This window comes from Pelodiscus sinensis, chromosome 6 (genome assembly GCF_049634645.1).
Source record: "Pelodiscus sinensis isolate JC-2024 chromosome 6, ASM4963464v1, whole genome shotgun sequence".
NCBI lineage: Eukaryota > Metazoa > Chordata > Testudines > Trionychidae > Pelodiscus > Pelodiscus sinensis.
In genome coordinates this window covers 29024264-29039908 of record NC_134716.1, presented here as the reverse complement: position 1 = coordinate 29039908, position 15645 = coordinate 29024264, and the positions used below count along the sequence as shown (strand labels likewise).

Sequence of the window (15645 nt, the reverse complement as noted above, 5' to 3'; positions counted from 1 at the left end):
AGGGGAGCAAAATCTAGAAACCGTGCAACAGTCAGTACCAGAGACAGAAGCCAAATGCCGGTGTCAACCAGTCATAAGCTACAGGCAGAGCTAGGCACGGAAGCCAGAGGGAGCTGGAGACAGAGATCAGGTACACAAGAAGAGGTACACACTGAACAACAACTGGTATTTCAGGGCAGGGTTGTAAGCAGAGCTGCTAAGCAAGCAGATTTCTGTGGCCACTGGCTGCCTGTTCCAAAGCAGTGCAGCTGGGATCATTGCTTGCCTAACAATGAAGCAGCAGTCCAGCAGCAAGTCCTACCTGCTCTGCCCTGACAGTGAGTGAAGAGATGTGTTTGATAAGTTGTTTGTTATTTTTATACATTAATCACAGGATGCTAGTGCTTCAGGTGCTTCCTTTTCTTGCACAAAGTTCGCAGCATGAGTCTTGAGGTGTGATTTGCAGTGATTATAGTCTCTTTAAGAAATGCATGATTGTCTGCTATCTTGCACACCATCTAATAACATATTGATATAGGTGTTTTAAAAAGTGGCCATGTACTGAAAAGCAGGTGGGGAAAATAAAGACTCATACTATTCACTTTTACAGCCTCTTTCACCTGAATTTCTCAAAGAACATTTAAATAACCCGTACAATCTACTTCCTATGTGTATTAGAAATGTGCACCTCTCTGTCTGTGTGAGTCTGTTTGTTCAAGAACTCCTCATAAATGGCAAGAGCTAGGACCACCAAATTGGGTATGCAGCTTCCTCTTATCATAACTTAAAGCAAAGTCATGGTTTGGTTGTGCCATTTTATGTGGCTTCTCATAAAATGGAAAGGGAGCAGTCTGTGAGGAGGGAGTTATGCTGTAGAATGAACACGGGGGAACAGCAAAAGGCCAGAGATGGGGACTAGGATAACTATAAACCCAGTCGGCCATCAGGTGGCGGGGTGGAGAAAGGGACAGCTATCTATTATATATTTCAGAGAGTCTGTGTGTCTATTTGTCTGTATGTCTGTCTCTCCCCTAGCTAGAATCCTTCCATTGGGTGTGCCCACTGCAGCTACAGCAGCCATGCACAGGCACTTCTCACCTGGCCTCAAGCTGCTGCAGTGAGAGAGGGCTATAGTTGGTTTCTCTTCCCGGGGTAGCTTGCATCCTGAGCACCTCATTCCAAGGCCCACCCCAGAACAATGATTTAAATGAAGAAAAGCAAAAGATATTTGAGTTAAAGACCTGAGCAATGCTGGATAAATCTTCTAGTACTCCTATCAAATGGGTAAGTGTGAGGAGACATGATGCCAACAGAGATCAGCTGAAGCCCACTCACAATGCCTGTCCCTATATTTAAACATCTGGCTGCTGTCTAGTTCACTCTCAGTTAACAGCACTGCTCTTTCTATGCTAGTATGATAGAGCCAAGAGCTCTGAGCTGCGGCAGATGTAAATGAGAAAATAAATTGGCACCAGAACTAGGAACCATCAGAGCCTCTCCCACGTGAAATTGGTGGAGCAGCAGTACAAAGTGACTGCAAAACAATCAAGAACTGGTTCCTTAGCCTTATCATTCAGGGTATGTTCTAACTAACTCTTTCCTCGAGCATTTGCCTAGGGCCGTGGTCCCCAACATGGTGTCCGCGGGGGCATTTGTGTGCGCCCACCAAGTGCTCGGGGCTGGCCTGGCCCCGGGCACGTGGCGCATGCATGGTGCCGGAGCCGACCCCGGGCACATGGCGCACAGTGAGCACCGGCCCCGGGAGCGCCACGGATTGGCCGCCCGTGCTCTGGACATGCGGCGCTTGCAGGGGGTGCCGGCCCCAGGAGCGCGGCGCTTGGGGGGGGAAGAGTGCCAGCCCCGGACATGCGGTGCTTGCAGGGGGCGCCAGCCCCGGGTGCGCGGCGCTTGGGGGGAGGGAGTGCCGGCCCCGGGCGCGCGGCGTTTGGGGGGGAGAGCGCCGGCCCCGGATGCACTGTGCTTGCAGGGGGCGCCAGGTGCTTGGCGGGGGGAGCGCCGGGCGCGCGGTGCTTGGCGGGGGGCGCGCCGGCCCCGGGCGCGCGGCCCTTGGAGGGGGCACCGGCCCTGGGCATGCGGCTATGGGGGGGGCTGCCCCCGGGTGCGCAAGTGTCCCCGCCCTCTGGCGCCCGGTGGGCGAACGGCCACGCCCCGTGGCACCCGGCAACCTCAAATGGTTGGGGACCACTGGCCTAGGGTGAGGTGTATAGGCTGGGAGTTAGTTTGTCTTTCCATTTCTGTTCTTTAACTGTAGCAAAAATTGTATGCGGCTCTTAGTCATGTAGATGCAACCTGAAACCTGGGAAGTAGACATATTTTATACTTTACTGTGTACACAGAAGTGTCCGTTTTAATTTTAATAAATAACATCAGTAAACATCTTGCGCAAGAAAACTCTGACGGACATTTTAGCCATAGGTCTTTCTTGTGTAAGAAATCCCTGTCGAGCGTCCATACTGCCCTCTTGCGCAAGAGCTCCTGCGCAAGAGGGCTTACACCTGTTAAAAAGAGCATAGGTCTTGCGTAAGAAGCCCTCTCTTACCACGCCATACTGTAAATTTCCTTGTGCAAGAGCAGGCTGGCAGTGTAGACGCTCTGCAGATTCTTGCACAAGAACGTCCGTACTTGCGCAAGAAGTGCGAGTGTAGACATAGCCACAGAGACTGAGAAACTAGCCCACGGTCATGCAGCAAATCAATGCAGAGCAAATCAATGTACACCAAACTGTTGAATCCCAGGCCACTGCTTTGCCAGAATTCAAGGGTCCTCCTCCATTTTACCCCACTTGGTGCACCTCATCCATTAGGCTCTACATTGTCAGTAATGCCCTGCAGGTTATGAGTTTCCTTCAAAGGAGATCAGTATTGCTCTTTAATTGGCAACAGGCTTGTTACTGTGTGATAGAAGAAACTACCTTCTATAAAACACAAACACACACCAAAGATTCACCCTGTTACTTTTACAGTGACTCATCAACACAAACCAAAGGATCAGGGGTCAACTTCTGCTCTCATTTACATCAGAAAGTGAGCCTGCACCACTACAAAATTTGGCTGATGGACCAGAAGTCAGACCAATTCTCACAAACCAGGCTGGCTTTTCTGCTTAATTTTTCTTTAACTGACAGAATATTTCAGCAGAGCAAGGCAGCCAATGATAAATTACTAAAAAGATAGCATAGCCTGAAGGAAAATGCACCCAGCAGTGGATTTAGTCTTGCCTTGGGATAGTATCCAGCTCCTTATACCACATTTCCCTCCAGGATTTTAATTATTTACCATGCCAATAAATATACAGCTAAAGGATTTCAGAGAAATGAAATCACTGTGACACAGTATAACATGACAGTGCTTTCTAAGTACTGTTAACATCAATGGCCACATACCATACAAACATCACAGCTGTAAACCAAGCATATTAATTTGTAGTCAGACATAAAATTAAGAATTAGTAATTAGTATACACAGTGATTTTCATCTACAGGATTCTTGCATTGCAACGATAATTATTTCCATTTTATGCATAGTAGCAAAAATATATTATCTTTTTAATTATTATATTATTATTATCCCTCAGTATTATATCATAGGGATTTTTTTTTTCAACAAATAGCCTTCATAACATACAAAATGTTTACATGTAAAATGAGAAAGCTACTGTGTAAAATGTATCCCTCATGATTAAGCACCAATAAATTCCGACCATGCATGGAATTTATAGGTTTGGGTACTTAAACCCCTGAAGAATTCCTGTATTTTATGTGCTCAAATGCACTCAGTCTCCTTGACTTTCCATAAAATTCCCACAGTGCCCAAGAGTACTGTCCTCTGAGGATCACTGATTGTGATGTCTTGTGCTCCTAACTTGTCCCTGAGCTGCTCATTCATACTTCTAGGAATTGTTCCAAATACTCTAATAATCACTGGGGCCATCATTGTTTCATTCCTCTTCATGACAGAGTTCTTCAGACTTTGCTGTTTTCTTTCTCCTCTTGGTGTTTTTTGTTTTTTATTTCTGTGTGTTGGAATGGCAGTATCAATTAGTGTGGTTGTTTGTCTTCTTTTTCAGAAATGACTGTGTCTAGCCTGTTTGCCTGCACTGTTCAGTCGGTGACAATTGCCAGATCCTATAAAATCTTAGCCTCTTCATCCTCAAGAGCATTTTAAGTTTGGTGGTTGTAATATTGCATCATTCATTTAACACTATACCTGCTACAGAGGCTCCAATGCAAATGCTTGGCAATCTCATTGTGTCTGTTCATATATTCTCACCCAGCCAGGCTCTTGCAAGCAGTCAACACCCACACCACCATCTCTTCTTTTTCAAAACACATTCTGCAGTTTAAGGAGCAATTCTGTGTGCTCTTGTGTATTCATAGTGAAGTTCTGTCTCTCTTTTGATATATCCTTCTACAAGCTACAAGTCTGTTAAACACTTTTATAATAGCATTGAGGATCCCAAAATACCTTACCAGTATTAATTAATTTAGCTTCACAAGACTTTTGAGCAGTGACTAAGTATTATTATCCTAATTTTGCCTTGTCTCTTGCTCATTCTTTGACTGCTGCTTTTTCTTTGTCTTGAGAGATTGGTTTTGAGAGATTTAGAAGCTTAAGAAGAAACGTCTGGTGGTGGGCACTAATTAAGTAACTATTCAGTAACTGTAAGGGGGTAATTATATTATTAAAACACAAACTTTTTGATATGTTATTGCTCGCGGGGAACTGGGTGAAACTTCACTGAAACTGGTGGGTGTAAACGCCTATCCTTCAGAATGTAAGACACAGTTAAACTTCTTTCTGGAATAAGAAAGCTAACACAATCAGAGCTACTGCTCAAAACTCAGTCCACACGTAACACTGTTCAGCAATCCAAGCTACATAAGCAGAGGAATTTCGCTGAGGCCTGAATGCAAATACAGGGAGGTTCAGTATTGCTAAGGTGCAACTGTGCATGTGTGCGCAAAGAGGAACAGCAGGAATCTGAGGAACCAGCCAAATTAAGATTGGGAGTGTGGTCCAAAGAAAAAGCCTAGAAAGAGATGTTCTTATAGTAGAGTGCTGGCTGAAAGAGGTTTGGAACTGTCAGCAAAGAAGCCATCTTGTGCTCTTTGATTCCTGCTGTACTCAGGACAACAGGACTTTGGCTGTGTCTAGACTGGCAAGTTTTTCCGCAAAAGCAACTGCTTTTGCGGAAAAACTTGCCAGCTGTCTACACTGGCCGCTTGAATTTCTGCAAGAACACTGACTTCCTACTGTCTGAAATCAGTGCTTCTTGCGGAAATACTATGCTGCTCCCGTTCGGGCAAAAGTCTTTTTGCGCAAAGCTTTTGCACAAAAGGGCCAGTGTAGACAGCTCAGATTTGTTTTGCGCAAAAAAGCCCCGATTGCAAAAATGGCAATCAGGGCTTTTTTGCGGAAAAGCGCGTCTAGATTGGCACAGATTTCGTGCCAATCTAGACGCTCTTTTCCGCAAATGCTTTTAACGGAAAACTTTTCCATTAAAAGCATTTGCAGAAAATCACGCCAGTCTAGACGTAGCCTTTATGCATAGTGCTTGTAAATAAATAGGAGAAATATCTGACTTGTTCATCAGTTTCTCATACTGGAAAAAGCCTACAGTATCCTGACTATTGGTTAATTGCTTGGGTGAACAGGATCATCTAGAAGCTGCAGGTCAACTACCTACATCTACTCTCTAGCCTTACTCCATCCAGATCATCATCAATCATCATCACCATCAGTGTCTCTCCTAGTCAGAATGGTGTGAATTAAAATCACGACAGTAGACTGAAGGTCCTGAGAAGTTGCACAGGAAAGAAATTGATCAGCTGGCAGATACTGATTTATTGACACTGAAAAGCATAAGATCTTTTCACTTTTATAGCCTGCTGTAGCCAGACATGAACCCCATCTTGTTTTTCCCCGCTACCCCCCCAGAGAGCAAGAGAAAGGCAATCAGCCTTTGATGCCCTGGGAACACAAGTGTGCTGCCTGTCCCTGACTCTACCATAAACAGAAACCAGACAGTAAATGGGCTAGCTGACGACCCGGGGCCTCCCGTCGCCCTGATGGCTAGTACCAGTAATTGACACGCCTACACTGTCCCAGGAGAGGAATCTTCACCCATCACATACCAGAGGTGCCCATTGTCTGCATTTTCCCAGGTGTGAATTATGCTTTGCACCCTTTGTGGGTAACTTGGCGTTCAAAGCCATTTTTCCTAATTAGCCACTTGAGACCAGGAAGAAGCCTACATGACCCAAGGGGTATAAAGAGGGGTTTAGTAACCCACCCCATTTGAGCTCCAATCATCTACACCTGCTGGCAGGTATTGATTGTCTCCCGAGGTCTGTGGGATGCCCAACCTCGCCCTACTTCTTCCCGAGGGATTGAGAGAAAGACGCTGGCCACGCCAAGTCTGGAACACAGGGGTGAGAATATATACCTGCTAGGTGTCTATTTTGCATGCATTTAATAAGAGCTCAGAGAACCAAAAGGGTTTCATGGTACCTGTGACTTATTAGTGTAATTTCTGTCCTATCCTTTGTAGTGGCTGTGTTATCTGTAACACAGTAGTAGCATTTAACAGCTAAGTTTACCCTGTAACAATAAAATAGTAACTGTTTAAGCTTTAACCTGACTCCTTCAGTTGCTGTAACAGAACCAAGCACAATTTAAAAGAATTTCAGCCAGTCATAAGGGACAGGTGTAGGAAGAGCTTGGGTGTTTGGATTGTGTCACTCTCAGGTGACAGATCCGTTGGGGCATCTCTCAGTCTTCCGTAGACTGCCCGCTGCGAAGGGATCCTGTATCCTAGCAGCTAAAATCTGAGATGTAATAGGCTCTTCCTATAAACTCAGGGTGTCTGTCAGCCTGTTGGCTGCCCTCTGCGACAGGACCCCGGTCCTAGCAGTAAAGTCACGGACGTTAAACCTTTTCCTCGGTAACATACACACACACCCTGCCCTGACCGTCAGCTGACACCTGCCATTCAGTTATATCATTGAGACCTAATGATTAATACATTCCCTGATGTAGGATGCCAGCCTTTGTTGCCTATGATGGAGATGAGACACATCAGCAAACCAGGAATTGATAACTGAGTGTCAGTAGTAGCATGTGTATATCTCTTGGTCATTGAGAGTCCCTCAATATTGAGCTGTAGCACCTTGAAAGCTGACAGTTCTAGGGTCTGTGATGTTGGCACTGAAAAGAACTCCACTAGAGAACTCCTTTTTGCTGTATTTGTTTTCATTTTTATGGTGAGAACTTGATATTCTCTTTGTTTTTCATTTTGTCTGCTTTAGCTTAGATTTTTGTTACTGGTAGGAGGTTCCAGCATACTTGCTCCCCTATATTAATGGCATATGCATGAGAAGACTCATGTTACCATTAAAAGGCATGATGCTGCTACTTTTACTTATGTGACTAATATTTTCCTGGACAAGCAGTTCCACTGAAGACCACTTTTGCCATGATTACTATTAAAGATATAATCATGAATGCAATTAAAGTGTCATTAAAGTGATACTAGTTGTTCCCTCCCAGCATCTCAACTCTGGTGCTTTCCAAGCTTTGTTACCAGATTCAGATCTATGCAGCCATTAGATTTTTTTTTTTTAATTACAACTCAGTAAGGTTAGACTGTGCCACAGGGAAAATGCAAATAAGGGGTAGTGAATGTTACACCATTCCAAGTGCAATCCAGGGAAGGAACTGTAGTTCAGGGATCACAATCTGGGGTCTTTCTGTTCAACCTCTTATTTAAAGAGATAGTAGCAAATTACTACACCACAGCCTCTCACTGTTTCCTCTTTATTAGCTGGCTTATTATAAGGAGAGCCATTGCTCACCCCATTCCTGGCTGTCGGCCTGCCCATCTACTTTGGGAAGGAGGTGTAGTGAGCATACAGTGTCTTTTTCCCCTGTATCTCTGGACACAAGATCTTGGTAGTTACCATAGGAGTGAAAGAGAAGGTCTAACCCATAAATATTAATGATAGCAACCATAATGCAGAATGGGGATAAATGAGTGTCCATAAAGATAATGTAGCATTGATTATTAGTTATATTTGTTGGTTACAGTGAAGATGTAACATAATGATACATTGTTTTATTATTACCAATTCAGACAAAGGATTTAAATACATGAGGGGGAGAGATAGATATGCTGGAGGGCAGGGATAGGACCCAGAGTGACCTAGACAGATTAGAGGATTGGGCCAAAAGACATCTGATGAGGTTCAACAAGGACAAGTGTAGAGTCCTGCACTTGGGACAGAAGAATCCCAAGCACTGTTACAGGCTGGGGACCGACTGGCTAAGTAAGGGTATGTCTACACTACAGCACTAATTCGAACTAACTTAATTTGAATTAGTTAATTCGAACTAAGCTAATTCGAATTAGTGCATCTAGACCTAAAATGCTAATTCGAACTAGCATGTCCACATTGAGCGGACCCTGAACCGAGGTTAAGGATGGTCGGAAGCAGTGCCGGCAGGTCATCAGGTTAGGACTTAGAGCGTGGAGCTGCTGTCTCAGGCTAGCCGAGGGCTGTGCTTAAAGGGACCTGACCCTCACCCCGGACAGACAGTTCTCAGGGGTTCCCTGCTTGCAAAGCAGTCCTGGCTTGGAGTGCCCTGAGTGCCCACACTCGGCACATCACAGCACTCGGCCATCAGCCCGGCTGCACTTGCCGCAGGTTGCCATCCAGAGGGGGGGTCAATCAAGGGGCTTCAGGAGAGCTTCCACCCCGAGAAGCCCACAGAGCCACCCCAGTCCTCCCCATCGGGGGCTCGTACCCCATTCCTCCCTCACCTCCTTCCACTTATCCCTCCCTAGCCCCCTTTCCTGATGTACAAAATAAAGGACACGTGTGTTCAAAAATAGAAACTCTCTTTATTGAACAAAACTCGGGGAAACTGGGAAAAGGAAGTGGGAGAGGGGAACGGAGAGGGTGGGAGAGGGGAGGGCAACTAAAATGATCAGGGGTTTGGAACAGGTCCCATATGAAGAGAGGCTAAAGAGACTCCGCACTAGACCAGGCGGGCGCCCGCCTCTTGCGGATCCGGGCAGGCTCCCGGGAGCCGCCAGCCTGGTCCCAGGAAGAGGCGGAGGGCTGGGTGGCAGCGGGTAGCTGGTTCGTGCCATGCCAGGTGCAGGGTCTGCTGGCTGGGTGCTGGCAGGCTTGCACCTGGCACGGGCACCGTAGCCAGCCCGTGCCTCTTTAAGGGCTCCGGGACCGGGAGGGGGGCAGACGAGTTTCCCTGTTGGTGCCCAGAGTGGCCACCAGGGAAAGCTGGGGAGGGCTAGCCTCCCACTAGTTCGAATTAAGTGGCTACACAGCCCTTAATTCGAACTGCTTAATTCGAACTAGGCGTTAGTCCTCATAGAATGAGGTTTACCTAGTTCGAATTAAGCGCTCCGCTTAATTAAGTTCGAATTAAGTTCGAACTAGCGGTTTGTATGTGTAGCGCCTATAAAAGTTAATTCGAACTAACGAATTAATACTAACTGGAGTATTGTGTCCAGTTCTGGGCCCCCCACTATAGAAAGGATGTGGACACATTGGAGAGGGTCCAGTGGAGGGTGACCAAAATAATTAGGGGGCTGAAGCACATGACCTATGAGGAGAGACTGAGGGTATGTCTACACTACAACGTTAATTCGAACTAACTTAGTTCTAATTAGTTAATTCGAACTAAGCTAATTCGAACTAACGGAACCAGACTAAAAAACTAGTTCGAATTAGCGTTTTGCTAATTCGAACTAGCATGTCCACATTAAGTGGACCTTGAACCGGGCTTAAGGATGGCCGGAAGCAGTGCCGGCAAGGCATCAGAGGAGGACTTAGAGCGTGGAGATGCTTTCTCAGGCTAGCCGAGGGCTGTGCTTAAAGGGACCCAACCCCCACCCCGGATAGACAGTTCTAAGGGGTGCCCCGCTTGCAAAGCAGTCCTGGCTTGGATTGCCCGGACTACCCACACTGGGCACATCACACCACTCGGCCATCAGCCCGGCTGCACTTGCCGCAGGCTGCCATCTGGGGAGAGGGGGCAATTGGGGGGCTGCAGGAGAGTTTCCACCCCCAGAAGCCCGCAGAGCCAGCCCAGTCCTCCCCATCGGGGGCTCGTGCCCCATTCATCCCTCACCTCCTTCCACTTACCCTTCCCTAGCCCCTCTTCTTGATGTACTAAATAAAGATAACGTGTCTTCCAAAATGGAATCTGTCTTTATTGAACAAAACTGTGGGAGACTGGGAAAAGGAGGTGGGAGAGGGGAAGAGAGAGGCTGGGAGAAGGGAGGGCAACTAAAATGATCAGGGGTTGGGAACAGGTCCCATATGAAGAGAGGCTAAAGAGACTGGGACTTTTCAGCTTAGAAAAGAGGAGACGGAGGGGGGACAGGATAGAGGTCTCTAAAAGCATGAGTGGGGTGGAGAGGGTGCATACAGAAAAGTTCTTCATTAGTTCCCATAAAAGAAGGACTAGAGGACACCAAAGGAAAGGAATGGGTAGCAGGCTTCAAACTAGTAACAGAAAGTTGTTCTTCACAAAGCAGAGTCAACCTGTGGAACTCCTTGCTGCAGGAGGCTGTGAAGGCTAGAACTAGAACAGAGTTTAAAGGGAAGTGAGATCAAGTCATGGAGGCTGGGTCCATGGAGTGGTATTAGCCAGGGAGTAGGAGTGGTGTCCCTGCCCGAAGTTTGTGGAAGGCTGGAGAGGGATGGCACGAGACAAATGGCTTGGTCACTGTCTTCAGTACATCCCCTCCAGGGTCCCTAGGGTTGGCCGCTGTCGGCAGACAGGCTACTGGGCTAGATGGACCTTTGGTCTGACCCAGGACGGCCATTGTAAGCTCAGGGCTCAGGGTCGGGGGTCTCACTGGACCCCCTTGATTCTCTTGCACACCTGCTCCTGGGTGGCCAGGCTGGCAGCTCTCCTGCCCTAGACGGTCACTTTCCTGTGCCTAGTGCGGAGATCGTGGACAAGGTCCACGATGTCTGCACTAGCCCAGGCGGGTGCCCGCCTCTTGCGGTCCCGGGCAAGCTCCCGGGATCCGCCAGCCTGGTCCTGGGAAGAGGGGAAGGGCTGGGGGGCATCGGGTGGGTGGCTTGATCTGTGCCAGGTGCAGGGTCTGCTGGCTGGGTGCTGGCAGGCTTGCACCTGGCACGGGCACTGTAGCCAGCCCGTGCCCCTTTAAGGGGTCCGGGGCCGGGAGGGGGGCAGAGGAGTTTCCCTGGTGTTGGCCAGAGTGGCCACCAGGGAAACCTGGGGAGGGTTAGCCTCCCACTAGTTCGAATTAAGGGGCTACACACTTAATCCTCGTAAAATGAGGTTTTCCTAGTTCGAACTAAGCGCTCCGTTAGTTCGAATTAAATTCGAACTAATGGAGCGCTAGTGTAGAGCCTATGAAAGTTAGTTCGAACTAAAGTCCGTTAGTTCGAACTAACTTTGTAGTGTAGACATACCCTGAGGGATTTGGGTTTGTTTAGTCTGCAGAAGAGAGAAGTGAGGGGGGATTTGATAGCAGCCTTCAACTTCCTGAAGGGAGGTTCCAAAGAAGAAGAAAGGCCATTCATAGTAGTGATGGACAGGAGAACAAGGAGCAATGGTCTCAATTTACAGTGGGGGGAGGTCTAGGTTGGATATTAGGAAAAACTATTTCACTAGGAGGGTGGTGAAGCACTGGAATGGGTTACCTAGAGAGGTGGTGGAATCTCCATCCCTAGAGGTGTTTAAGTCTCAGCTTGACAAAGCCCTGGCTGGCTTAATTTAGTTGGGATTGGTCCTGCCTTGGACAGGGGGCTGGACTTGATGACCTCCTGAGGTCTCTTCCAGCTCTATGATTCTAAAACAAATTTCAAGCATTTTTATATTCTGCAATCGTAGTTGTGTCTGACTGATTTGATGGTTCACTATGACTACAGATTGGTGTGTTTACTACAGGTTGAACCTCTCTTATCTGGGACTTTCTGGTCCAGCAACATCTGTGGTCAGTGGGATCACCGATATTGCTGGACCAGAGAGCCTCTGCTGGCTGGGTGGCCATGGGGTTGGCTGCAGCAGCTTTTGCAGTCCCAGCAGCTTTTGCAGCTTTTGCTGGCCAGTGGAGCTGGGAGCCAGTGCCCTGGGAGCAAGGGAGCTCCACTAGGTTTTCTGACAGACCCCAGGAGAGCCCAGAGTCCCATCAGCGGGGAGGGGCGGGGCGTGTGTGTGTGAAATTGACCACCTGTGGTCCAGTGGTATGTAGAGAGCTGCTACCTATGAGATTGTGCTAATTAGAGAAAATTTGGGGGCACAGAGCATGTGCAGACACATTGAGCATGCTCAGTAGCTCTATTGACGCCACTGCCCTTTACCCTGCCCACTCTATGTATAAGTTTTTGCTTGCTTCTTTTTAAAAGAGGTAAAACATGGAGAAAAGGGACTAAATAGAGGAGGGGGATGAATATTGACTGGGTGGGGCATGAAGCGCTGGAGACAGGGTTACAATCAGTGCTGGGAAGAGTGGCAGGAAAGTGCCACAACACAGAGGGCAAAGCCCCAGCACAGGCAGGGCAGAAAGGGTAAAAACAGTCACCCCAGTGGGAATGAGGCACCAGTCAAAGAGTGGCCCTGGCGGAGGGGCTCGTGTAGGAAAGTGCTCACCAGAAGTAGCATGTTCCTACAGGGAGCCGCTCTAGAAATGTATAGAACTGCTCCCTGTAGGATTGCACTATTTCTGGTTGCAGTTTCCTACAGGAGCATTTCCATACGATCTTACAAATGAAAAAGAGCTACCGGTAATACATTCCTACAAGTATCAGAGAGGTAACCATGTTAGTCTGGATCTGCAAAAGTGACAAGGACTCCTGTAGCACCTTATAGACTGACAGATGTATTGGAGCATAAGCTTTCGTGGGCAAAGACCCACTTTGTCAGATGCATGTCGTGGAAATATCCAGAGGCAGGTATAAATATGCAGGCCAGAATCAGGCTAGAGATAACAAGGTTAATTCAATCAGGAAGAATGAGGCCCACTTCTAGCAGCTGATTTGGAGGTGTGAATACCAGGAGAGGAGAAGCTGCTTTTATAGTTAGCTAGCCATTCACAGTCTTTGTTTAATCCTGAGCTGATGGGTGTCAAACTTGCAGATGAACTGTGGCTCAGCAGTTTCTCTTTGAAGTCTGGTCTTGAAGTTTTTTTGCTGCAGGATGTCTACCTTTAGATCTGCTATTTTGTGTCCAGGGAGATTGAAGTGTTCCCCTACAGGTTTTTGTATATTGCCATTCCTAATATCTGATTTGTGTCCATTTATTCTTTTACGTAGGGACTGTCCAGTTTGGCTGATGTATATAGCAGAGTGGCACTGTTGGCACATATTACATTGGTAGATATGTAGGTGAATGAACCAGTGATGTTGTGGCTGAGCTGGTTAGATCCTGTGATGGTGTTGCTGGTGTAGCTATGTGGGCAGAGTTGGCACCATGGTTTATTGCATGGATTGGGTCCTGAGTTAGAGTTGCTATGGTACGGTGTATAGTTGCTGGTGAGAATATGCTTCAGGTTGGCGGGTTGTCTGTGGGCGAGAACTGGCCTGCCTCCCAAGGCCTGTGAAAGTGAGGGATCACTGTCCAGGATGGGTTGTAGATCACTGATGATGCACTGGAGAGGTTTTAGCGGAGGACTGTAGGTGATGGCCAGTGGTGTTCTGTTGGTTTCTTTCTTGGGCTTGTCCCGCAGCAGGAGGCTTCTGGTTACACGTCTGGCTCTGTTAATCTGTCTCCTTACTTCCTCGTGTGGGTATTGTAGTTTCAAGAATGCTTGGTGAAGATCTTGGTGAACTAAAAAAGCAGCTTCTCCTCTCTTGGTATTCATACCTCCAAATCAGCTGCTAGAAGTGGGCCTTATTATCTCTAGCCTGATTCTGGCCTGCATATTTATACCTGCCTCTGGATATTTCCACTACATGCATCTGATGATGTAGGTCTTTGCCCACAAAAGCTTATGCTCCAATACATCTCTTAGTCTATCAGGTGCTACAGGACTCCTTGTCGCTTTTGCACATTCCTACAAAAGCTTCAGAGGGGTAGCCAAGTTAGTCTGTAACTGGAAAAACTTAAAAAACAACCCAAAGTCTAGCAGCACCTTAAAGCCCAACAAAACATGCAGAAGGTACCATGGACAGGTTTTGTCTGTTTTTAAGGTGCTGCTAGACCACTGGTCCCCAATGCGGTGCCCACGAGCCATGGCGCCCGCTGGGCCATTTATGGGCGCCCGCCAAGTGATCAGGGCCGGCCCTGCCCCAGGTGCACCGGTCATGCTTGGAGCCGACCCTGGGGGCGTGGCGCATGGGCAGCCCCAAAAGGTTGGGGACCACTCTGCTAGACTACGGGTTTTTTAAGACATTCCTACAAGGCAGCAGCTCTTTTTTTTACTGCTGTTGGATCTTTGTTTCAGGAAAACAGCCCTACTTAGGAAAGGTGCTTAGCAATGCCCAGAGATAAGCACGTGCTTGAGCACTTTCCTGAATCAGGACCCTCGTCACTACAACTACGACCCCTACCTCTCTGCGATTGCTGCTGCGACTACCGCTGAAATGAACCGTGGCGATCGCCTCGGCTGCTGTTTTTGGCTGCGGTTGCTTTGAACAGCGTGTTCCGATGGCTGCTCTCCCAGGGGCCCGGGCCGCGCCGCGGGTTCTCTTAGTGCCACTGGGCTCTTGCTATTGACAGTCACCCTCCTGCCCGCGCGCTCTCCCGCGTGGCGCCCCCCCCGGCGGGCGGGGACTTCCCAAGGCAGCCCTGAGCGAGGGGAGGCTCCGCCCCCCTTCCCCTTTGACCCAGATGTCTCGGCGTTCCGTCTTCCTGTTCCAAACCACGTGGGCGCTGCTGCGGGCTCTCGTGCGGGCGCGCGCGGGGCATGGCGAGCCAGCCGCACTCTCTCAGCTACGCGGGGTGCAACTTTTTGCGGCAGCGCCTGGTGCTGTCCACGCTGAGCGGGAGGCCGGTGAAAATCCGCAAGATCCGGGCGAAGGAGGAGAACCCCGGCCTCAGAGGTAGCGGGCGGGCTGCCTGGACTGGGGAGGGCTTGCCTGGGGGGTGGCACGCAGAGGGGCAGGGCCGGGGAGGAGGTGGGGGGTGGGGGGCGGTGGGGCGGGTTTGTTTCTATTATGGAAACAGTCGGACTCGGGGGTCTGTGTTGTGGGCGGCGCAGTTGTTTTTAAAGGAGGCGCTACATGGTTTTTGTTCATAATGCGCATGGGATGGGGGGGGGGGAGGCAGATGTGGGTCCCTGTGGCCCCACCAAGCTGTCAGGGATTTGCATGCTGTTCCGGGAGCAGTAACTGAGACCCATGTTGTTGGTTCTCCTAATGAACTTGCAGTAATCACACTGTGAAGCCCTTTCCTGATAGCATGCTTGATGTACTAGATCTACCTTCGACAGAGACCTAAGAATATTTTTTAAGAGAGAAGGAAAGAAAACACATTGACAGCAATTCCATACCTTGTTGTGCCAGTGAAATACTTTGGAAGTGAGTTTTACCCCTGTAAGCTCCAGACTAATACAGCTACCCTCTGAGACTGCTCTCCTACTGTTATACCTTTTAGTAACAGGAGTATGTTTTCAGGCTTTAGTGCAGATTCCAAAGTGAAAAATTGT

The 15645-nt window shown here is 48.3% G+C and overlaps 2 protein-coding genes across 2 annotated transcripts in view; one reads left to right on the top strand and one right to left on the bottom strand.

The window, feature by feature from the left end:
* Positions 1 to 14687, bottom strand: part of AK3 (adenylate kinase 3) — a 52924-nt gene extending 38237 nt beyond the window's left edge. Inside the window, exon 1 of the mRNA XM_075931639.1 lies at positions 14549 to 14687. The gene's annotated coding sequence lies outside the window, so the exon portion shown is untranslated. The remainder of the gene's footprint in view (positions 1 to 14548) is intronic.
* Positions 14688 to 14835: 148 nt separating this feature from the next.
* The window catches only part of RCL1 (RNA terminal phosphate cyclase like 1), a 50998-nt gene continuing 50188 nt past the window's right edge, over positions 14836 to 15645 (top strand). The window contains exon 1 of the mRNA XM_075931636.1: positions 14836 to 15040. Coding sequence (XP_075787751.1) covers positions 14905 to 15040 — 136 coding nt within the window. The 5' untranslated portion in view covers positions 14836 to 14904. The remainder of the gene's footprint in view (positions 15041 to 15645) is intronic.